The 21,021-nt window shown below is 54.0% G+C and overlaps 4 protein-coding genes across 7 annotated transcripts; 3 read left to right on the top strand and 1 right to left on the bottom strand.

Annotated features, from left to right (window-relative positions):
* Positions 1 to 30: 30 nt before the first annotated feature.
* Positions 31 to 5,354, bottom strand: ELP5 (elongator acetyltransferase complex subunit 5). Of its 3 annotated transcripts, XR_007473262.1 has the most exons (9): positions 5,213 to 5,350; positions 5,000 to 5,060; positions 4,833 to 4,913; positions 3,041 to 3,261; positions 1,744 to 1,925; positions 1,294 to 1,389; positions 1,048 to 1,148; positions 871 to 943; positions 31 to 401 (listed from the first exon to the last, which is right to left on the bottom strand). XR_007473262.1 is itself a non-coding variant. In XM_033422611.2 (8 exons), exons 1-8 carry the CDS (start codon positions 5,256 to 5,258, stop codon positions 287 to 289), a joined length of 903 nt encoding a protein of 300 aa, XP_033278502.2. In that variant the 5' UTR covers positions 5,259 to 5,354; the 3' UTR covers positions 31 to 286. The 3 variants fall into 3 exon arrangements, 2 of the variants coding, with proteins under 2 accessions (XP_033278502.2, XP_049557404.1); XM_033422611.2 differs by lacking the exon at positions 871 to 943 and having other exon boundaries at positions 5,213 to 5,354; XM_049701447.1 differs by lacking the exons at positions 871 to 943; positions 1,294 to 1,389 and having other exon boundaries at positions 5,213 to 5,346.
* A 421-nt stretch (positions 5,355 to 5,775) lies between these two features.
* On the top strand, positions 5,776 to 12,325 carry CTDNEP1 (CTD nuclear envelope phosphatase 1). The gene is made up of 8 exons (XM_004266933.4): positions 5,776 to 6,610; positions 9,239 to 9,305; positions 9,400 to 9,518; positions 9,719 to 9,790; positions 10,421 to 10,537; positions 10,766 to 10,877; positions 11,297 to 11,381; positions 11,676 to 12,325. Exons 1-8 carry the CDS (start codon positions 6,509 to 6,511, stop codon positions 11,734 to 11,736), a joined length of 735 nt encoding a protein of 244 aa, XP_004266981.1. The 5' UTR covers positions 5,776 to 6,508; the 3' UTR covers positions 11,737 to 12,325.
* Positions 12,326 to 13,379: 1,054 nt separating this feature from the next.
* GABARAP (GABA type A receptor-associated protein) lies at positions 13,380 to 15,421 on the top strand. The gene is made up of 4 exons (XM_004266934.3): positions 13,380 to 13,599; positions 14,146 to 14,224; positions 14,362 to 14,480; positions 14,926 to 15,421. Exons 1-4 carry the CDS (start codon positions 13,510 to 13,512, stop codon positions 14,989 to 14,991), a joined length of 354 nt encoding a protein of 117 aa, XP_004266982.1. The 5' UTR covers positions 13,380 to 13,509; the 3' UTR covers positions 14,992 to 15,421.
* An 878-nt stretch (positions 15,422 to 16,299) lies between these two features.
* Positions 16,300 to 20,713, top strand: PHF23 (PHD finger protein 23). 2 transcript variants are annotated; one of them, XM_004266935.2, is made up of 5 exons: positions 16,300 to 16,544; positions 18,133 to 18,164; positions 18,322 to 18,414; positions 18,960 to 19,797; positions 19,902 to 20,713. In XM_004266935.2, exons 1-5 carry the CDS (start codon positions 16,511 to 16,513, stop codon positions 20,114 to 20,116), a joined length of 1,212 nt encoding a protein of 403 aa, XP_004266983.1. In that variant the 5' UTR covers positions 16,300 to 16,510; the 3' UTR covers positions 20,117 to 20,713. The 2 variants fall into 2 exon arrangements, with proteins under 2 accessions (XP_004266983.1, XP_033278940.1); XM_033423049.2 differs by lacking the exon at positions 16,300 to 16,544 and adding an exon at positions 17,539 to 17,570.
* Positions 20,714 to 21,021: the final 308 nt, after the last annotated feature.

Here is a 21,021-nt window from a genome sequence, read left to right as displayed (position 1 = left end):
CAACTCTTGCTTAAATAGCAACCAAAGAGCTTTTGTTTTTAATTTAAAAATTAAGATTTTATTAGGCTTGGGGGGGGTGTCACCTTCCCTTATGCCCCCATTCCACTTTCTCTCCTCACTGGAAGCTGCTCCCTGGCTCATGGGTCACGGGGCACGGCCTCCACAGACACAAGGAACAAAGATGGGGCAGAGACAGGCTAAGGCCAATGCAAACAATGGAAGGATGGTTATGGGTCCAAGGTCTCCCTCTTCCTCCAATTACAGTCTAGTCACATCTCCTGGCCAGTTAAACATCTAGGTCATCATCTGGGTCTTCTTGGTCCAGGTCATCGTAAGCATCTGGCTCATAGAAAATGTGGCTGGTAGCCTGGCCCAGCCCAGGGCACAGTAGCGCCTGCTGTCTGAGAAGACATAAAGGGAGATTGGTGCTGGTGAGGGTGGGTAATGGGTCATGTCTGGATACCCTCTTTCCTTGACAGTGACTCCCTCTTTGGCCTCCATGTTTTCTTGGTCTAAGTCCCTTTGTGTGACCTCGTTTAGTTAGCACGGAAGCACCACCTGGTACAGGGTAGATACTCCTATACCGCTCTCATAATAGCCTAAGTTCTTAGCAGCTTGAGGGCAAGGATCCTGCCGAAGTCTTGCTTCACCTGCCCACACACTGGGCACAGGACAACAGGCATCTACTAAGCCTTTATTAACCTGCCTCTACCATACCCATCTAGCTTCCTATCGTCTTAGCACCACTGCCTGGAGACAGGGCCGCTTCCCCAGGGTCTGGTCTGGCTCAACCCAGGCCCAGATTACTCTAGGGATATCTGTGGAGCTGGGACCCAAGGCTCTAACGGAGAGAAAAAAGACATAAAGGACCTTTGCCATTGCTGGGGTTTGGGTGGGTAGAGAACTCCTCCCCAGACGTGCCTCTGGAAGTGGACTTCAGCCCCTATAAAGTCTAAGAGGTTAATCAACAACCTGCTGTTGCCCCACCTCTTAGGCCCAGATGCTGGGCTCAGCTCAGGGACCCGGGCACTGAGGCCCCAACCTTACTTTTCTGAGCTGAACTGGAAGGGCAGGGTCAGGCTATCTTTGGCTTCTCTCTCTTTCTTGGACAGGCGAAGGTTAAAAGTCAAATGAGTCGTGGGGTCCATCTGTAGAGACAAAGGATGCTGCCACTCTGCCCCATCACTGAAATCCCCGACCCCACCCCCAACCTCTGCAGTCTTTATCCCCCTCTCTCCTTTTTCCAGACTCCAAACTGCATCCCCTTGTTCCGGCCCTGGCTCTCTTAGATACCGAGGGAACACGAGGATCTGGGTAAGGCTGGGGCTCTAGGGGCGGCCCCCCTTGGAGCTCCAGGCTGAAGTCAGGAAGGATGGAGAACCACTGAGTCTGGGGAGAAGAAAGAAGAGTATTAAGAAGGTTTTTTTCGTCTTACTGAGCAAACCAGAGAACCAGGACCTGCCGCCCCAGCTCCCAGCCACTTATGTAACTGGCTACTTCCAGCTCTTGTTCTCCTTTTTCATCTCCTGGAAGGCAGTGTCTTTCATTGGTTAAGCTCACAGGATCCAAGCTTTCCAGGCTACAGAATGGGGATAATAAAACAATCTACCTCACAGGGCAGCTGTGGAGATACAACGAGGGCAATGCTCAAACCACGAGAGCCTAGGGAAGTGCTCCATCGCATCAGCCGTTTTATTGCTCTTCCTCTCTGACCCCAACCTCCAGTTCTCCTGTGCTTCTGACCTGGTGGGTCGGGCGCTGTTGGGGCCTCCGATAGAGGATGTGGGCTGAGGCCTGGCCCATCGCACTGCTCAGGGTCACCTCGGTCTGAGCAAGGCTGCTCAGCACTCCCAAGGGGCCTGGGCCGTGAAGCTCTTCATGCAGCAGGCCCAGCACATGCACCTGCTCTCCTGGGGAGCTGTCACCTGGAGAGGGACAAGAAAGGTGGTGCACGAAGGGCAGTAGGGAGCATTCAGGGGAGGCCTGGGATCAAATAGTGAAGAGGAAAAAAGGAAGGAGAGGGCCACGTTCCCTCAGAGCTCTGCCAGGATCCTGACTGACCTCGGCCAGTGTCACTGCCCTGCTCTGACCTCTTTCAGCCCTCACCTTTGAAACACTTTCTTATTCCAATGCACATCGAATCAAGGCACTGCTCTGACATCATTCCACAGGAGCGCCTCAAGGCTTTCAGGATGGAATCCACACTTTCAGCATCTGTTCTCCGCTTGTTTTCCAGCCTCATCTCTTACACACTGAACCATCTGCAGTGTCAGGAACTTGCCAAGATCCCAGTCAGTGCCTTAGATCCCCTCTTTCCTTCCCTCCCTTTTTAGCAGCATTTACAAAGCGTCAGGCACCGCACTAAATACTTGCATTTTTAGGTTGGACTGTATGAAATTGCTGACATTTGATCATATCTGATCTACAAAAAAAGCAATTCCAAGTGGTTCATCTTCATACTATAAACTCCCTCCTTCCTTGGCTTTTACTGAGGAAACAGAAGCACTGTGAGACCAAGCACCTGCATACCGAGCTGGGTATCTGACTCTAAAGCCCATTCTAGTACCCACTGTACTTTAGGGCTAGTCCCAGTGCCCCCAGCTGGACAAAATGGCCCTTGCTCTTCAAGACATTCCTTCCTTAAGGTACTCTGTGCATGTTCCTTTATCATCATGGTCCTTATCAGACTGTCTAGTAATTGCTGGTTTACTTGTCTATACCTTTACGGAATTTTGAGCTCCTGGAAGGCAAGGACCTGACTACAGTTAGCCTTTATTTTTCCATTATCTAGAACTCTACCTGATACAGTGTATGTATGCGTATGTTTGTTGAATGAATGAATGAGGGGAAAAAAAACTTGGAAAAGAAAAAAGAGAGTAATTAGATAGCATTATGAAGAAACCAAGAACTAGAATAAAGGCTAAAGAGATGGAAGAGAGTCCAGTTGGAGATCCCTGATATGTTTCCTGTTAGGGTGGAAAGGGGCACATCCCTTGGCAGGGGGAATTTATGGTGGGAAGAAATGAAGGAAGAGTCTCACCATGGCAGGAGTCCTGATGGCTCAGAGTGTGCAGAGTCTGGCAGAGTGTGGTGCAGGGAAGGTGAAGCAGCAGCCAGCTGAGGGAATCGAGAGCAATAGTGACAGGGCCAGGATCTGTCCTCCTGCACAGGGCCCTCAAGGCTTCCAGGGGACCCCCAGGAAGGGTTTCCCCAGTCTCTGACCAGTTGAGAGGGTCTCTAAAGAGGTCATGGTAAACCAGCCTGCAAAGGGAAACGGAAAGGCATGATCCTACTGCCCTTCCCCCTAATCTCCAAATTCAGCTTCTGATCTTTGTGGCTTGTTTCTCAATTTTCACTAATATCCTAAACATTAGTGAAAAGTTTTTACTGAGAAGTAGAATACAGTAATTGAGAGCACAGACTTTGGCATCAGGCAGCCCTGAGCTGCAAGCTTGGTTCTACCTGTCCAAGGTCACCTAACTGATACGTTACTTCACCTCTGTAAGACTCGGTTTCTTCATTTATAAAATAGGAATACCAACCTCCTGACAGCACAGTACTAAATGATGCCTAAAGTGTATCATTCTTGAATGGATAAAGAGAAAAGAGAGGACCTGAGACATGGTTCCTGCCTGTAGGACAGCTTAGAGAAGGTCAAGAATCAAGTCCTGAGGTACTAACTACAGATTACATAGCGATTCAGGAAAAGAGACTGGCATGGACTAGAAATCCTGGGAAAGCTTTACAGTGGTAGAACTTGTTCCCAGACATCTCCTTTCTATCTTCTGCTTTTCTTGTGAATGCCATCTTTACAGCATCACCTCTACTATAACAGCTGATACAAAATTAGGGCTCAACAGACAGGTGTAAACTGTTATTATCCACTTAGCTAACCAGACCAGGAAGTAATCTTTCTTAACCACCCAACATAGGTGGATTCAGGTACCTCCTGATCTGGCTGCTTTCCTCTACCCCACATCAGTCTGTTAAGCCCTGGAAATTCTACCTGCTAAAGTCCTTTTACATTTGTCCTAAACTCTCCATCCCTACTGCCACTGCCTTTAGCCAGGCCTCTGTTGCCTCCTACCGCTATTCTCTAAGATTCACTGGAACAGGAATCATGTCGGCTTCATTCACTGCTCTAGCCTAGCTCAGCTCCTGGTTCACAACTAGTTCTTAACCGGTACTTATACATCTGAGTGAACCTGCATTACTGCAACAGCCTTCCCACCTGGTATCCCTATCTCCTGGCTGCCCCCTCCTAACCCATTCTCCACACTGTGGTCACTGGACGAGTCTTTCTAACAAGTATGATGTTATCACTCTCCTCCCAAATTTTCCTTTTCGTGCTCTGTTAAGACCTTTTACTACCAGGTACCTCTCTCTGTCTGACCTCAGGAAGCTCTTCCATCTCCCATGAACAGGTATGCCTTCCATACCTCTCTAATTTTGCATAGACTGTTCCTTCTGCCTGTAGGACAAGTCCCTATGTACCCTGCAGTTAGTGCTGATGCATGTTGATCACCAGATTCTGAATAACTCAAAAGGCAGCACACGTTTATTCTTGTTCTCCAGTCCAGCCTCTAGTGCTAACCTGTACTGTCGGCCTTTTATTACTCTGTTCCTCTCATCTTCTATGGTCCCTGCTTTGGATTCTCCAGATACTACTCTTCATCATTCCTCTTACTAATTCCTACCTCTTGAAAAACGCATATCCATTCGATGAATAAGTAGCTGCTACTACATATCGGGTTTGCCCCTGTTGCTGGAAGGTGAGTTCCTCAGCAACAGAGGTCCCAAATTCAATTAAATCTCTTCCAATTTGTACTTACCGGCTGTTGATATTGGAGTCAAAACCTTCACGAAACTCTTCTTCGCTCACTTCACAGCCCAGGATGTGGACTTGCTCCCCACTGAGGCAGAGATGAGGGGGAGTGTCAAAGAGTGGGGCCCAGGCTCCCTTCTCGGGTAGGACAGCGAGACACTGCGGGATACTCACCACAGTGCAGATTTCTTGATAAGCGCCTTCAAGAGGCTGCGCCCCTCCCACTCCACGGAGTCTGGGGAGAGCGAGGGACGGAAAAACAGCCTGAGAACACTGAGGTTTTCGCATTCGCGAACCGGTAACGGCCTCCACCCCTGGCCTCTTACCCACGGCCCTTCCTCTCCACTTCCGCCCCTTGGGCCCTGCTCCTGTGTCTGTGACCCTCACCCCGCAGCAGCACCAGGCCACCAAGAGCCAAGAGCGACTCCAGCATCTCCAAAATGCGTCGCGTCCCTCTTCGGACGCCCTCTGATGGCGTCACTACCCATTGCCTCGCCCCTCCACATGGAAGGGGCGGGGCATCCACGATCTCTCCCACCACTAAGACCTGGCGTAACCTGGCGTGAGTGGTGCTTAGGTTCACTATCCCAGGAAGGCTCACGCGGATCGACCCCTCCTGAGCCCTGGTGCACAAACGCAGGGACGACGCCCCTCTCTACATTTTTACCGTGACTAGGGCGGGAAGAGCCGTTGGGGCAGTTGTCTGTGGGAGGGGCAAGTGGCCGCGCAAGCCCGCCCGACTGTCGGAGCCTCTGGCGCAAGTGACGTCACTCCGCCCCGCCCATGCAATTCGAGGCGGGCCTGCTTTGCCCTAGGCCCCGCCCCAGCACCACCCTCCGCGCATGCGCGATACTGGGGCCTTGTTCGGAGCACGCTCCACTTTCCTTATCCCCACCCCCGAAGACAGAGTAGGGGGAACTTCAGCCCCGGTGAAGCGAATACACGTCACCACCGGAAGTAGTGTCAGAGGGGAAGAGGAGGGGGGAAGAAAGAAGGAGGGAGGCCTATGGGCGGTAAAATGGCGCCTGTCAGAGTGGGAAATCCAGCTGCAGAGGCTGCAACCCCGCTTCCTAGCGGCTGAGGCACCCCCGACCTCGGGGAGGGGGAGGCCGCTCCAGTCCAGCCATCCGCGCCCTTCGGCTCCCCCTCCCCTCCTTCCCGACTCCTTGGCTCAGCCGGTCCGTTCGCCGCCACCGCGGCCCTGCGCCCGCCGCTGCCCCCGCCCGCCCCTTTCCCGCGGGCAGCCCCCTAGCGCGCCTGCGCAGCGGGCCACCCTCCGCTTCCCCCTTCCCCTCCCCCTTCCTTCTCCCTCCCTCCCTTCTCCCTAGCCCCCTCCCCCACAGCCCCCTCCCCCAATTCTCCATCCCCTTCCCTCCTGGTCTCGGAGGACCCCATCGTAGCCCGACCTGTCTCGGCCCGCAACCTCCGCGAATTCGTCGGTGCCACTCCCCGCCCATGTGGGCCCCCGCGGGCTGCCCACGCCTGTCCCCCAGCTCCCCGTTCCGCTGGGCTTTCCCCTCGTCGTGGGTGGCTTTCTGAGCCGCCCGCTCCGTGCCCCTCTCTGCAGCCTCTCCTGCCACTCGGGGCCCCCGTTCCCCCTCCCGGTGGCGGGGGGCTGCCCCCGGGGGGCTGGCGGAGCTGGGCCGCGGGGGCCCCGGGGCCGGCGGTGCCGGGGTCATCGGGATGATGCGGACGCAGTGTCTGCTGGGGCTGCGCACGTTCGTGGCCTTCGCCGCCAAGCTCTGGAGCTTCTTCATTTACCTTTTGCGGAGGCAGATCCGCACGGTGAGCCTGGGTGGGCGCTGGTGGTGGTGGGGACCTCTGTCAGCGGTGCTCGAGGGTTTTTGGAAAGTCTCGGGCCTCTGTTTGGGCCTAGAGACTGAGCCCCGGTGGCAGCTTTTATCGCTAGAGAATTAGAGCACCCGTCGCTGGGCATGGGGTGGGACGGGGAAGAGGAAGACCCTTGTAGTAGAACCGAGATGGTGGAGGGGGGCTAGATGGGAAAAGGATTTGGCAACTCTTGGGGGCTAGGGTGATGGGTGGGGTGCCCTTTAAGAAAGCTAGAGTTGTTGCTAAAGAAGCCGAGGGGCGGGGAACACCTGTTTGATGGCAGCAGGTCTGTTGATGTGGGCTTGTGAAAGACCCTCCTATTATTTGGAACCTCTGTGTGTGTTTGGTCTCATAACAAGGGAGAGACAGGCTTATGTGCCAGGGGTGGGGGTGGGTGGGGGGCGTATGTCACCAACAAGGATGGGAACGTGGGAAAAGCCCTGGGTGTGAAGGAGAAACCCCTGCAGTTCAAATTAAGGGAACTCTTCCAAAAAGGTCCTGAAAACTCATTTCATAGTGTGAGTGTGAATATTTGGGTTTATTAAGTCTTTGAGATTAAAAAAGATGCATTTATCATTGGCATTTTTAGTTGTGGAAGGGAGCACATTAAAGTTTGGGTGTCCCTATCAGAAGACGGTGCTTGTCAGTTTAAGGTTTGAATCTGAGGGCACGCTTCTCAGATTGTTTCTCCAGGAGACCCCAGCATTGTGAGGGATACTGTGGGGAGTGTATCTCTGGGTTTCCTCCCCCATAGCTTTTCTCCAAGGTCAAACCTCCTTAGGCTAACATCATTTAATGTGCTCTGTGTTCTCACCATCACGGGGGAGAATCCTCTGAAGGAGTCTGGGGAGGATTCAGTGAGCTGGGGTGCAGAGGGTCTCCAGTCTGTACTCTGGCATACCTCAATAAAACATGAAGGAATAAAACCAGGTAGGGGCTGCCTAGGTCAAGGAACTTCCAGAAAGCCCTGAGTGGTAGTGGTGGTTGACTTACTGATTTGGGGAATGGCCTTGGATTCAGGGTCTCCTTTACTACTCCACTCCTTCCACTTCCTGATTTAGGGTTTAGGGTGAGGATTGTTTCAGGGTGGTCATGGTTGTAGGCAGGGCTGTTTCCCTGAGATAAGGGTTAGGAGCCAAGAAGAATCGGGTCAGAGATACGGAGATGTGTGGGGGACTAGCTCCTGGGATTTTCCTTACGTGTTAGCTGCTGTCCTCTCTTCCTGGCCTTGCTCCGAGCATCTCCCCTTCTTCCCCTAACATAGCAGTTTTCTGTTCTGGGTGCAGGGATGGGCTCCAGCCCATGCAGAGACTGGTTCCTTGCAAAATTGCTCTCCTCTGGGCAGCACTGACCCCACAGCCTTTTGTCTTCCCTTCCTTCCTTTCCAATCTGGTTTCTCCCCCCACCCCCTTTCTGGCAGATGCTTAGAGCATTCCCTACATGCCCCGCATGTGCAACCCGAGATAGCAGGGCAGGACACCCGAGCTGTTGCAGCCCTCATCGCAGCCCCGAGAGAAAAGAAGGGCACATGCCTTGGGATTAGGGGGAGAGAGCCCTTTGGTTTGCACGTGGAGAGCCTGGTTCGTGAGGCTTGGGGCCTAGGGACGGACTGTGCTTAGAAGAAAAGAGCAGAGGAGGGAATTGCCAAGCTTTGCATGGGAGAGATTTGAGTGCTGGAAACAGGAGCCTCTAGAGAAGGCTTGGAGAAGCTGGAAGGCCGAGATGGTGATGTCCTTGTCCCTTCCTCACCTCCCACTCACAGCCCTTACTTCACTCTGGCCTTCTTGATACTCTATCGGTCTGCCTGGTGAGTGGGGCTTTCCAGTGTTCTCTGCCTTGCCCTGGGTACCAGGATAAGGAGGCTGTTCAGAGGGCTGAGGTTCTCTACAACTTGTGACTTGGCTAGTAGAGACAGAAATGGACAGGTGGCTGGTTAAAATAGGCCTGGTGGCCCCCAGCCAGAGGAACTTAGCTGACCTGACAACCCCTGGATTCCCTCATTCTCTGTTCCCCTTAGTGACCCAAGGACCTCCCCTCCTGACTCCTACGCCCTGTCCACTAAGGAATCTGAGGCCCTCAGCTCCCAACAGGAGGTGATGAGAGGTGTCACAGAGAATTCTTGAGGTGGAGGTGGGGAGGGCCACGCATTTCTTTGTTCCATGTAGCAGGATAACATCATGGTTAAGAGGGCGCGTTCTTGGATCAGACTGCACAGGTACAATCCTGCCTCCACCATTTCATTGATTCTAATGTAAGTGACCACCCCTGCTATAGTGTTCTAGGAATACAGCCACGATTGAGACAAAATCCTTGCTTTCATTCTAACTGGAGGGGCAAACTGCTAAATAAGACAATTCCTAGCTGTGGGGTGTTAGGCAAAGTATTTAACTTCTCCAAGCCTTGGTTTCTTTGTCCTTAAGATGTAGATGATATTGTTATTATTAGGGTTGTTCTGAGAATTAAAGAAACAACCCTAAATTACACTATGCCCAGTGTATGGTAAATGTTCAACACGTGCTTCCTATTACTAGTGGGGAAGATTTCCTTGTCAAGGGTTCTAAACCTCTCTCTTGCTATTCCTAGGTAATTCAGTACCAAACTGTTCGATATGACATCCTTCCCTTATCTCCTGTGTCCCGGAATCGGCTAAGTGAGTATGCTGACTGGGAGGAACCCTAGCTGAGGTAGGGTTCAAGGTCTTGGCTGGAGGTTGGTTGGTGTTACCCCTTCCTGTTGTGGTTCAGGCCAGGTGAAGAGGAAGATCCTGGTGCTGGACCTGGATGAGACACTTATTCACTCCCATCACGATGGGGTCCTGAGGCCTACAGTCCGGCCTGGAACGCCTCCTGACTTCATTCTCAAGGTGTGTGGGGCTGGGAAGTGATGGAATGGTTACGTCTGTTATTCTGCTCAATTCTTTGCCAGTCCCAGAGCATCTCATCCCTGGCTGTGTCCTCTGGCAGCCTGAAGGAGGGAAGCAGGCAGTGGGAGGGTGGGGGGTATCCTTTAGGCCTGTGTTGTGGTGCTCAGGACTTCTCCCAGCCCTGCTGTGTTCTTCTACAGGTGGTAATAGACAAACATCCCGTCCGGTTTTTTGTACATAAGAGGCCCCATGTGGATTTCTTCTTGGAAGTGGTGAGTTTGCAGAAGCTGAAGGCAGCTCTGTGATGAAGCAATGGTTTTAGGGCTCAGGGAATTTAGAGGATTTGGAGGAAGTAAGGGATCAGGAGAAATGGGTAAGGGCAGTTTTGGAGAGGGGAGGTTGTAGGATGCTCAGAGAATGGCTTTCGATAGTTTGGGTTCATTTGTTTTGCTGATGCAATTCTATTCTTCCACAGCCTTCCCGCTCTTTTTTTTTTTGCGGTACGCGGGCCTCTCACTGCTGCGGCCTCTCTTGTTGCGGAGCACAGGCTCCGGACGCGCAGGCCCAGCGGCCATGGCCCACAGGCCTAGCCGCTCCGCGGCATGTGGGATCCTCCCGGACCGGGGCACGAACCTGCGTCCCCTGCATCAGCAGGCGGACTCTCAACCACTGCGCCACCAGGGAAGCCCCTTCCCACTCTTTTGTTCTTGCATCTGTGAATCTTAAGGGTGTATGGTGCCTAAGACTCTTGAGTTTGAGGACAGTTTCAGAATTTTGTGTCCTCAGAGACATTCAGTGTTGTTGGAAGTCCTGAAGGACTCTGCTAGAGTCTTAGTAAAAGGGATCTATATGTCTGAATGATCATCTCTTCTGACACCTTCCTCTTCTCCAATCTCTTTCAGGTGAGCCAGTGGTACGAGCTGGTGGTGTTCACAGCAAGCATGGAAATTTACGGCTCTGCTGTGGCAGATAAACTGGATAATAGCAGAAGCATTCTCAAGAGGAGATACTACAGACAGGTAAGGGGCTAGCGTCCAGGTCTAAGAGTGAGGCTTGGGAGGCAGGCCATCAGGGAGGGACCTGAGTTTAAGGCAACTGCCCTGGAATGGAACCTTCTGAGGGTGTGGGGGAGGCATACTGTATAATCCCTTTTGTGAGAACTGGCTGCCTGTGGGCATTGTTGGGATTGGGGGAGCAATCACAGAGGGCGAGTCTCCTTTTGATGACCAGCTCACCCTGCCTTCCAGCACTGCACTTTGGAATTGGGCAGCTACATCAAGGACCTCTCTGTGGTCCACAGTGACCTCTCCAGCATTGTGATCCTGGATAACTCCCCAGGGGCTTACAGGAGCCATCCAGGTACAGGGGACGGTGGTGAGTCTGGCAGGACTAGGAAGTGGTTCTGAGTAGGTATTTTGAATGCATGGAGCTGGGATTCCCTGGTTTACAGTAGGTCAGGATGCAAGTTGTTTCTCTTTTAAATGAGATGTTCCCCGCCCCGCCATATCCATTTCATAAATCAGATTTCTCATACCAAATTGCTTCAGGTACACACAAGGCAGTAAGTTTGACTAGAAGCCTCGCCCTAGTATGAAATACGGTGATTAAAATTTTATTTTATTTTGAAGAATAAATCAAGGAGGTTTTACTTAGGTTATTTAGTTTGCGGGGGGGATATATATTTTAAAGTAATGAAACCCACCCCCAAATAAAAGGAAAAACACCCTATCTCTCTTGAATCCTTTGTTTCTTCTCATGTGCCTTTTCACCCACTCTAGACAATGCCATCCCCATCAAATCCTGGTTCAGTGACCCCAGCGATACCGCCCTTCTCAACCTGCTTCCGATGCTGGATGCCCTCAGGTAAGGGAAGCTAGACACTTAGATTTCTGAGGAGAGAAGCGGGTGGGGGATCCCAAGAAGGAATAAAAGTTTGTCCTGTTTTACTTTACTTATCTCTTTTCCCTTAAGAATATTACTTTTGAACAAGGTCTTTTTAAAACTCATCACTTTTAGCCTTTGGGTTTTGGGCAAACTGAACCTGTCTCATGTGAAAACGGTGATCCTTTCCACCCCACGTCTTCCGTGAGGCTGCCTTACACTAGTGTGAGGATATCAACATAAGGACTCTACCAATGCAAGTTATTGTTGTCCCAGGTTCACCGCTGATGTTCGTTCTGTGCTGAGCCGAAACCTTCACCAACATAGGCTCTGGTGACAGCTGCTCCCCCTCCACCTGAGTTGGGGTGGGGGGGAAAGGGAGGGTGAGCCCTCGGGATGCCGTCTGGTGCCCTGTCCACTGGTGAGGACTGCCTGGGCAGGGTCTGCCCCTCCCACCCCTCTCTGCCCTGGGAGCCCTGCACTCCATATGGAGTCTGGATGGACACAAGGGCCAGATTCTCAAGCAGCCTCACTCTTAACTTCGTGTTCGCACTCCCTGGAAACCCCAGACTGGGACATAAGCGGAGGCCTAGGAGAGCCGCAACAGTGTCTGGTGGAGAGACAGGACTGGCCAGAGTGGGAGACAGACATTCGGTAATCCGGGAGGCTCAAAGAGAAGCCAAGCCAGCTTTGTTGTGATTTGTTTTTTTAAAAACTCTTGTACAAAACTGATCTAATTCTTCACTCCAAGGGCTGGGTTGTGGGTGGGAAACTGGGATTTTGGGCCACTGGATTTTCCCCAAACTTGTCCCCTCCCTTACTTTCTATTTTCCCTTCTTCCTAGATTCCCTCAGACCTGTAACCAGCTTTCTCTCTTTTTTTTTCTTTTCTCTCTTTTAAACCATGCATTATAACTTTAAAACCAAGGCTGCCCTAGGTCCTTCTCTGGGGTTTTGGGAAATGAAGGGAGGGGTCCCTAGGCAGAAGGAAAAGAGGCTGCTGTAGACCCGAGGGGTAGGGGGAATGGTGGTGTTAGCTTTCCCTGGTGGGAAGGGAAAGGACTTAGTGACAGGATGGGCGCCCTTGTCGGGGAGTGAAAGGACAACTGTGTGTCCTGAGGGAACGTGAGCTTCAGTGCGGTAGGACGGAGAAATACGAAAGGAGAGACCTGGGCGCCGGCAAAGCCAGCATTTCGTCTAGGGGGTTGACGTGAACAAGCTAAGCAGACGCTGCCCCTGAGCGGCATGGGGCGGGAGGAGGGGGGGTGCTCCACGCCACCGGCGGGCAGGCCGAGCACCGGGGCTCCACCTCCCCAGCGCTTTCCTCCCCGAAGCCTAAGCCGGCTCTACTTCCTCGCACCCGCCACGTGACGCCCCGCCCTTCTCCGAGATCACATGATTCTCGGGTACAGACAGTGCAGTATTCTTCCGCGCTGACGTAGTCCTTACTTTTCGGACCTCCTCTCTAGTCCCTATTGGTCCACTCACCCCTGGAACCTAAGCGTTCCGTGCGTCTCTCCAAACATACGTTTCGTTTTTGCCCTCTATTTCCGGAGACCACTTCCTCCGCTTGGGTACTACTTTGTTTTGGTGTCAACGGCCGCCTTCAACGTACCAACACGTTTCGTGAATAGCTCTCCTTGTAATTATCTGCCCTTTTTCCTGTACGTTATTTCCGAAAAGAACTTTTGGAGAGCCAAGTCTCAAATTACGGTTACCATCTTCCAGCCATTTTCATCATTACCTTCCTGGGGGGAACTCGGAAAATGGGTTTTCAGTTATTTTCGACGATAGCAAAAGCCAACAGTCTTTCCTACGCCGCCTGCGTAGCCTCCAAGTTGATTCCAAAGCTATTGCACTGACGGCGTGGGGGTGGCGGTCAGTAGGTGGTGCTACGCTAGTGGCGTTAGGGCCGTTGCGCTAGCGGCGTAACATAGCAGGCGGGGAGGCTCCTGCTGGTCGGGGGCGGGGTTGGTGAATAGGGAAGTGGCCCAAGTCCCGGGATCGCTCCGCCGAATCCGCCCGCGCGTCGCCGCCGTCGCCACCGCCCCCCATCCCGGCCCCCCCCGGGTTCCCTCAGCCCAGCCCGGTCCAGCCCGGTTCCCGGGAGGATGAAGTTCGTGTATAAAGAGGAGCATCCGTTCGAGAAGCGCCGCTCTGAGGGCGAGAAGATCCGAAAGAAATACCCGGACCGGGTCCCGGTGAGGACAGTAGCCAGGGCCGAGGGCGCGGGGCGCTGGCGCTGACGCCACAGCCCGGGCTTGAGTCCGGGACCCGCAGCGCGGGCCTCAGGCTGCCGGCTGTGGCGGGGTTGGGAACGAGACCGAAACTGCTGTCCCTGGGACCGGAGGTGAAAGGAGTGGGGTAGCGGTAGAGCTGGGGGTGAGAGGATGTAGACGCGAGAGACAGACCTTGAGATTCATGTGGGAAGCTGTTGGGCGTTTGACAGTCTGAGCTTCACATGGGGTTTTTGAAATTGAAGCTGTAGTCGGCCCAGATAGGTCATCCCCTTACGATTAAAATAACGGTTTGTTATGACGCCCTGTTTAGGGATCCTGGATGTTTAGGTGAATTTGAGTCAGTGGGGTCAGAATCCCTACTCAGGGCTGCGCCGCGTGTTCAGAGACAAAGAGAAATGAGTCTGGGGTAGGTGTGGGTGCTAGGAATGTTGTTGTTTGAGTTCTTGACAGGTGGAGCTGTCGGGCTATGTACCTAATGTCTCCTAATTTTAACCTTCTCTTTAACAGGTGATAGTAGAAAAGGCTCCCAAAGCTCGGATAGGAGACCTGGACAAAAAGAAATATCTGGTGCCTTCTGATCTTACAGGTGGGAATCTGACCCAATACCGGGTTTGCTTCCTGGGGGTGGGAGCGCAGTCTCTGTGGGAGGAGGCTCCACATAGAAGGTGTTCTTTTGAGGGCATTTGTGATCTCTGACTTTATCAGGCCTTGTATCTTTGGCAGTTGGTCAGTTCTACTTCTTGATCCGGAAGCGAATTCATCTCCGAGCTGAGGATGCCTTGTTTTTCTTTGTCAACAATGTCATTCCACCCACCAGTGCCACGATGGGTCAGCTATACCAGGTATGGTGCCTGGGAAGTAGTGGAGGCTTTGGAGAGGAGTTGGAAGCACTTGAGAGGGAAAAAGTTTTAAGTCAGCAATTCTTGGACCAAACTGGCTTACTTAGCTCTCAATTTTATATTTGCTCTTAAAATTTCCACATAGTCCTGGGTTGGGGATTTGGACAGGGCCATGGGAGTAGAAAGAAGAGAGAATAGTGAGCTGGAGCAACTGTTGTGATGCAGACTCTCCCCAGGCCCCTCCCTGTTCCAAGGCAGCAGAGAACAGTTTGAGGTCTTTTTGCCCAAGACTGTTGGCTAGAATAATACTGTTCAACATCTAGGGCCTGGAGCAAGTGAGAGGGAGAGTCAAAAAGAATGGTTTTGGAAGAATCTGCCCCGGTGGTGGGTGGTTCAAGTAACTAAGGCCCAGTTGCCTGAACACTGTTACTTTCTGCTTTCACCCCAGGAACACCATGAAGAAGACTTCTTTCTATACATTGCCTACAGTGACGAAAGTGTCTATGGTCTGTGAAGCTGCTGTCCCTAAGGTGGGGGGGTCCCATTCTACAAAGAGAGAGGTGGCCCCCCTTCCTTGACCTGCTCCTCCTTGAGGGTGAAACACCACCTCCCTTTTTCAGGACCCGCACTTCCTAATGTTTGAGACTCTCTTCCAGCCCCTTTAAACACAAGAGTTAATGTGGGAGATGGCCTCTAGTACCCACTCTTTCTCCATTCTTCCCCTTTACCACCTTTCCCATTCTGCTTTAGACTTCTTGACTGTCAATCTGTGTCACATCTGGTGATTGTTTTGGTTTCTTTTCCCTTTCTAACTGCCCAAGGGGCTCAGAACCCCAACAATCCCTTCTTTTCACCACCTTCTTTTTTGGGGGTAGATGGAAGGGACTGAAATTGTGGGGGGAAGGTAGGAGGCACATCAATAAAGAGAAAACCACCAAACTGAACTGGATTTTTCTTTGTGTTGCTCCCCTCCCCCTTTTGTTCTCCCTCGTCAGTGGTGGGGAAAGAGGAGGTTGGAGGGATAGTAGTATATTTTGGTTTGTTTTTATGTTGGGCTTTTCCTTGTGCATAAAAAGTGTGCTTTTGTTGTGATGGATGGAATACTGAGTATCATTTCATGAAAGTTCAGTTTTATATACGTGTGTATGGATTGGGTCCTGAGGTTATAAAAAAATTTTTTTACTGTGGGTTTCTGTGGAAGTTTGAAAGCACCTGCTTTAGATAAACCATCCAAGTTTGTCATAATCTTTTGGGTGAAGGAGATTTTCGAGTGTGGGAGCTAGTAAAAGGACTCTGTCCTCAGATGCATGTTGCTTAGACAGACTTTGCCGGCGTGAGGGATCCAGTGGAGTGTAATGCAGGAGAGGGAGAACACGGGGAGGAGGGAGCCATTATCACCGGGAGAACTTCATCTCCCAGCAGCCTTGTCTCTGTCTGGCCGGAAGTGGGGCGGTCCCCCGTGGGTAGAAAGAAGCCGCAGAATGAGGCAGTATGGTGGCCGAAAGTTCTAATCCCTTCTTTCCCTTCATCCCCTTCTTTCTTAGCCCCGCCCAGCCTACATTTCCCAGGAGCCTGAGCGCACTCTTCCCCTCTCCCCTCTGCTCCCAATCTCCCCGCCACTCCCCGGGGGAGGAGAGCGGTTTAGTGCGCCTGCGCCAATCCGTGGCTTGCTGGGAACTGAAGTTCCGGAGGGTTATGCAGTGTCCTTTTTGCTGCCCCCGGACGGACTATAATCCCCTTGATGCATTGCGCGTTAGCGCCCGCGAAGGGAGGGGGGAGAGAGGAGGAGGGAGGGAGGAGAGAAGGAGGAGGGAGCAGGCGGCCGGCGGCGCGGGGGGAGGGGGCCCGGTCCGGGAGTGCGGGAGGCAGTGGTAGAGGGAGGTGGCGGCAGCGGCTAGCGGACTCGAGTCACAACCGAGTCGAAGCAGACACCTCCGTGGAGCGAGGCAGTAGGAGCACCGAGCACCGGAGGCGGCACCGGGATCCCCGGCTCAGGGGAGGGGGGCGCCGGACCGGGAGGAGGGGAGGGGGCGATGCTGGAAGCCATGGCGGAGCCCAGTCCCGAAGGTGAGCTCTCGACCGGTACAGAGCGCTTAGCCGGCGGGGGGCGGGCGAGGAATCTATTGGCAAACTTGGAGGTCGAGCCCCGGAGCCCAGCGGGGGAGGGCGGGGAAGGGGTCGGGGGCCTGCCCCTGGAGGTGGGAGAGTGACGAGTTGAGAGACGTTGGAGAAAGAGGAGTGGGAGACTGGGCTGGGGGTAGTTGGAGATCAGGCGCTGTGTGTGTGTAGGGCGGGTGGGGTGGGATGGGGGAGCGGGAGCTGGAAACCCACAGCTTCGGGGGTTAGGGGCCGAAAGGGCCTCCGGCAGGTTGGGGCCCTAGAACTGAGAGGTCGGGGGAATTTGGGGGCCGGAGAGTTGTTGGGGAGGAAGGATGTAGAAAAGGATTGAGTGAGGAGCTCGGTAGTTCGCCGAGGTGGGGGAGTTTGTGGCGGTGGTGCCGGAGCTCCCGGTAGTTGCCGCCGGAGCTAGCCCGGTGATTGTTGGAGGGGTGGGCAGATAGTTGTGGGGAGAAGAGAGGGTCTGGGTATTGTCTGCGATAGAGAGACCTATGCGGGGGGTGGTTGTGGGGAGAGGGAGCCGGGAAGCGACGAGAGCTGGCTAGTTTTGGGGGCGGTGGGGCGGGGTGGGGGTTTAAGGCCGGCGAGTTGCGCCGGGGGGAGGGGGGGTTGGTCGGTCGGCGAGGGTTAGAGCCTGGGAGTTGCGGAGGGTGAGGGGGGCAGCGGCGGCAGCAGCGGGGGTTGCTGGGGAGGAAGAGAGTAGCTGGTTGGGGGGGGCTCGAGTTTAGGGGTCCGTAGCCTAGTGACTTGCTGGCGAGTCCGGGGGCAGGGGGGGGGCGGCGGCCGGAGAGAGCTCGGAACTGGGCCCGGGGCCCGGCGGGGAGCCCGAGGAGCTCGAGACGGGGAGGGGCCAAAGCCCCGGATGGGGGCGGGGGGACGGCGAAATTGTGGGGAGCGCGGTAAGGGGGGGCAGGTGGGGCCGCGTCCGGGTGAGAGCTCTCAGGTCTGTCCCGGCCGCGAAGTGGCGTTGGATGTGTGAGCCCGTGTGTGTTTGGTGGGGGTGAGGGGCGCGCCGGGCCTCGTGCTCGAGTAGAAGGGGCCGGAGGGCGGGGAGCGGTTCGGCGTGGTCATCCTAGACCCTGGGGGCCGGCGGGCGGCGTGTGCGGTCGCGGAGGGCCCGGGGCGGTAGAGCGCGGCGGGGTGGGAATTCCGGGCACTGGGCGCGTGTGAAGGACAGGGGCAGGCGGCAGCCCGGGCTCGGTCCGGGGAGCGGTATGGCGGGTGGGGCGCCGAGAGAGCCGAGGAACCCGGAGTCTAGAGAAACCGTGAGTTGGGGGTGGGGGGGGGCGGAGCGCCAAGCCTCCGGTGGGGGGAAGGGGAGCGCTATAGCGAGGCCTGAGAGGGCGCCGCGCCCAGGCTCCGCCCCTCGCGGGGCGGAAGGGGGAGCAGCGGCGGGTCCAGCACCGCTGGGGGCCTGCTCGCCTGGCTGAGGGACCTGGGAGAGGAGGGGGTTCACTTGGGACCTCGGAGGTTGAGAGGTGGGGTCTTACACCGACTCTTTCCTAGTGCCTTGACTCAGCTTTTATTGCTTTCACAGATCCACCTCCGACCCTTAAGCCAGAGACTCAGGTGAGGTTTCCCATTCTTTTGCAGCCCAGTATTACCGCAGGATCTCCTGCTCCTTCTCTCTCCCTCTCCCACTTTTTCCAGATTTCTCACTCCAGGGACTATGCTTTTGGGAATGTCCCTCGTAAACTCTGTGTGCTACATATTTTTTTCCTTTCAGCCACCAGAGAAACGACGGAGAACAATTGAGGATTTCAACAAATTCTGCAGTTTTGTTTTGGCCTATGCTGGTTACATCCCCCCTAGCAAGGAGGTAGGGACAGGAGGACAACTGACTGGAGGGTGGTGTCCTAGGGCTGTAGAGGGAGGGGCTCTTGAGATTATGAGACTGTGTTACGTTGTAGGCAAAGCCTAGAAATTATATGTAAGACTAGGGAAATGGAAATTTGGTGGGAAAACTAGTATCTGGAGTGGGGGTGGGACTAATAGGTGGTTTGAGTGCAGTGAATGGTTTTGGGGTGCTCTAAATGGAAGGTGCTTTTGGATAAAAACTTTAGGAACTGAAAATGGTAACAAATGAGGCTGTTCAGAAAGAGCTAGAGAAAAATGGCTCTGGTCTGGGGGATGCTGTGTTGTGAAGGCAGTGGGCATTGGGGAGATGGTTAGAATTTGAGGTCAGGGGTAACATGGAAGTGTTCAAGAGGAGATGCTGATGGGAATTGGGATGGGGATAAGTTTTCTGAATACAGTAAGATTTAGTGGTTTTGGCCAGATATTTTGGTCTTTTAAGTTGGGTGTGTATAGGGGCTGAGATGACCCTGGGCCCCTTGCTGATCCTGGTCTCTTCTCCCCTTTAAGGAAAATGACTGGCCAGCCTCCGGCTCCAGCTCTCCATTGCGAGGTGAGAGTGCGGCAGACAGCGATGGCTGGGACTCAGCCCCCTCAGATCTCAGAACCATCCAGACCTTTGTTAAGAAAGCAAAGTCATCCAAGAGAAGGGCAGCTCAAGCAGGTCCCACCCAGCCAGGACCCCCAAGGTCCACTTTCCCTCGTCTGCAGGCCCCTGATAGTGCCACCCTGCTTGAGAAGATGAAACTCAAGGACTCTCTCTTTGATCTAGATGGGCCCAAAATGGCATCTCCACTGTCCCCCACATCCCTGACACATGCCTCCCGGCCCCCTGCTGCTCTCACCCCAGTGCCCCTTTCCCAGGGGGATCTCTCCCAGCCTCCTCGAAAGAAGGACCGAAAGAACCGAAAGTTGGGGCCAGGAGGGGGGACAGGCTTTGGGGTGCTTCGGAGGCCTCGGCCAGCCCCTGGGGATGGTGAAAAGAGGTCTCGAATCAAGAAGAGCAAGAAGCGGAAGTTGAAAAAGGCAGAGCGGGGGGATAGACTCCCACCTCCTGGGCCTCCCCGGGCACCCCCCAGCGATACAGACTCTGAAGAGGAGGAGGAAGAAGAGGAAGAAGAGGAGGAGGAAGAGATGGCAGCAGTGGTAGGAGGGGAAGCCCCAGCCCCTGTGCTGCCAACACCTCCTGAGGCTCCTAGGCCCCCTGCCACAGTGCACCCTGAAGGAGTCCCTCCCACTGACAGTGAAAGCAAGGACGTGGGCAGCACTGAAACAAGCCAAGATGGAGATGCCAGCTCCAGTGAAGGCGAGATGCGGGTCATGGATGAGGACATCATGGTAGAATCAGGTGAGAAGTTTGGGGCTGCCCAGGGGTAGCTGGGTTGGTGGGTTTGGGGGTATTGTGGATCTAAGAGCTCCAGCAGAACACCAAACAAACCTTCTTTTCCCCAGGTGATGACTCATGGGATCTGATCACGTGTTACTGCCGAAAGCCCTTTGCAGGCCGGCCCATGATTGAGTGCAGCCTGTGTGGAACGTGGATCCACCTCTCCTGTGCTAAGATTAAGAAGACCAATGTCCCTGATTTCTTTTACTGCCAGAAATGCAAGGAACTGCGGCCAGAGGCCCGGCGGTTAGCGGGGCCTCCGAAATCTGGAGAGCCCTGACATATGCCATCTCTAGGCTGGAACTTCGAATGGCAACATGACTTGGGAACTGAGCCTCAGGGTCATCAGCCTGTCCCCCGGAGCTGGGATGTTGTCCCACTTCAAGGCAGAAATTCCCAAGGGAGGCTGGTTTGGAAATGAGTGATGTTCCTATCCTACCCTTCCTTCCCATCTTGTGGACTTGAACTCGGACCTATTGCAGTTGGGGGTGGGAAGCTGTCTGGGTCCCTAGACACTTAAGCTCTGTCCCTTGGACCTGCCACCGCTCACTTCCTGGGCCAGGGTTGGAATTGGGATGGAGTGGGACGGTTGTCTATAAAACTCTAGTGTAAATATAGCACTCCCCTCCCTCATTTTTTCTTTTATCTCACTCCCCATTTATTCTACACCGGTTGTATTTTTAATTTTGGATTTCACCTTTTGAGTATGGCAGCTCAGAGGTGGAGTACCAACCAGAGCTTGGCCGAGGGAGGAAGGAAAACAGAAAGGTGACGATGTTCTCACTCACCTCTTTTGTTTTTAATAATATTGGCCAGCTGTTTGTACAGACAGCCTTCGTGTTGTAAATAAAGCAGAGTGGGCTCTTCTGTGTTTATAGCCCTCACTGACTGTCCTGCTTGGGAGGGAGGCTTTGGAAAAGCTGGCTGGAGGTGGAGCTGAAACTCACCTCTCTTAAAAGTCCAAGCTGAAAATGGCCTGGCGCTGCGCCTTTTCCACCAACCCTAGGACCTCGATTGGCTTTGCCCCACCTCACCCCCCAGTCAAGGACCCCCCCCAATTCCCACCCTCACCTCCCACTTGCACGCTCCAGCGGATCATATAGTTGCTTGACGCTCTCTCCCTCAGGGGGTAAAGCGGGGTGCCCCCTGAGGGCAGAGGCCAGCCGAGCCGGGGTAGTTGGAGGA

This window comes from Orcinus orca, chromosome 19 (genome assembly GCF_937001465.1).
Source record: "Orcinus orca chromosome 19, mOrcOrc1.1, whole genome shotgun sequence".
In the NCBI taxonomy this organism is placed as follows: domain Eukaryota; kingdom Metazoa; phylum Chordata; class Mammalia; order Artiodactyla; family Delphinidae; genus Orcinus; species Orcinus orca.
This window is presented reverse-complemented; position numbering and strand designations above follow the sequence as displayed.

Bases quoted from the DNA above. Each gene is read 5' to 3' on its own strand.
- PHF23 (XM_004266935.2), top strand. From the start codon at position 16,511: ATGCTGGAAGCCATGGCGGAGCCCAGTCCCGAAG. The intron at 16,545-18,132 runs GTGAGCTCTCGA...TTGCTTTCACAG, and splicing joins GGCGGAGCCCAGTCCCGAAG to ATCCACCTCCGACCCTTAAG. The intron at 18,165-18,321 runs GTGAGGTTTCCC...TTTTCCTTTCAG, and splicing joins CCCTTAAGCCAGAGACTCAG to CCACCAGAGAAACGACGGAG.
- CTDNEP1 (XM_004266933.4), top strand. From the start codon at position 6,509: ATGATGCGGACGCAGTGTCTGCTGGGGCTGCGCACGTTCGTGGCCTTC. The intron at 9,791-10,420 runs GTGAGTTTGCAG...AATCTCTTTCAG, and splicing joins TGGATTTCTTCTTGGAAGTG to GTGAGCCAGTGGTACGAGCT. The intron at 10,878-11,296 runs GTACAGGGGACG...CACCCACTCTAG, and splicing joins GGCTTACAGGAGCCATCCAG to ACAATGCCATCCCCATCAAA.
- GABARAP (XM_004266934.3), top strand. From the start codon at position 13,510: ATGAAGTTCGTGTATAAAGAGGAGCATCCGTTCGAGAAGCGCCGCTCT. The intron at 13,600-14,145 runs GTGAGGACAGTA...TCTCTTTAACAG, and splicing joins AATACCCGGACCGGGTCCCG to GTGATAGTAGAAAAGGCTCC. The intron at 14,481-14,925 runs GTATGGTGCCTG...CTTTCACCCCAG, and splicing joins CGATGGGTCAGCTATACCAG to GAACACCATGAAGAAGACTT.
- ELP5 (XM_033422611.2), bottom strand. From the start codon at position 5,258: ATGCTGGAGTCGCTCTTGGCTCTTGGTGGCCTGGTGCTGCTGCGGG. The intron at 5,061-5,212 runs GTGAGGGTCACA...CGCTCTCCCCAG, and splicing joins TGGCCTGGTGCTGCTGCGGG to ACTCCGTGGAGTGGGAGGGG. The intron at 1,390-1,743 runs GTCAGAAGCACA...TCTTCTCCCCAG, and splicing joins AACAGCGCCCGACCCACCAG to ACTCAGTGGTTCTCCATCCT.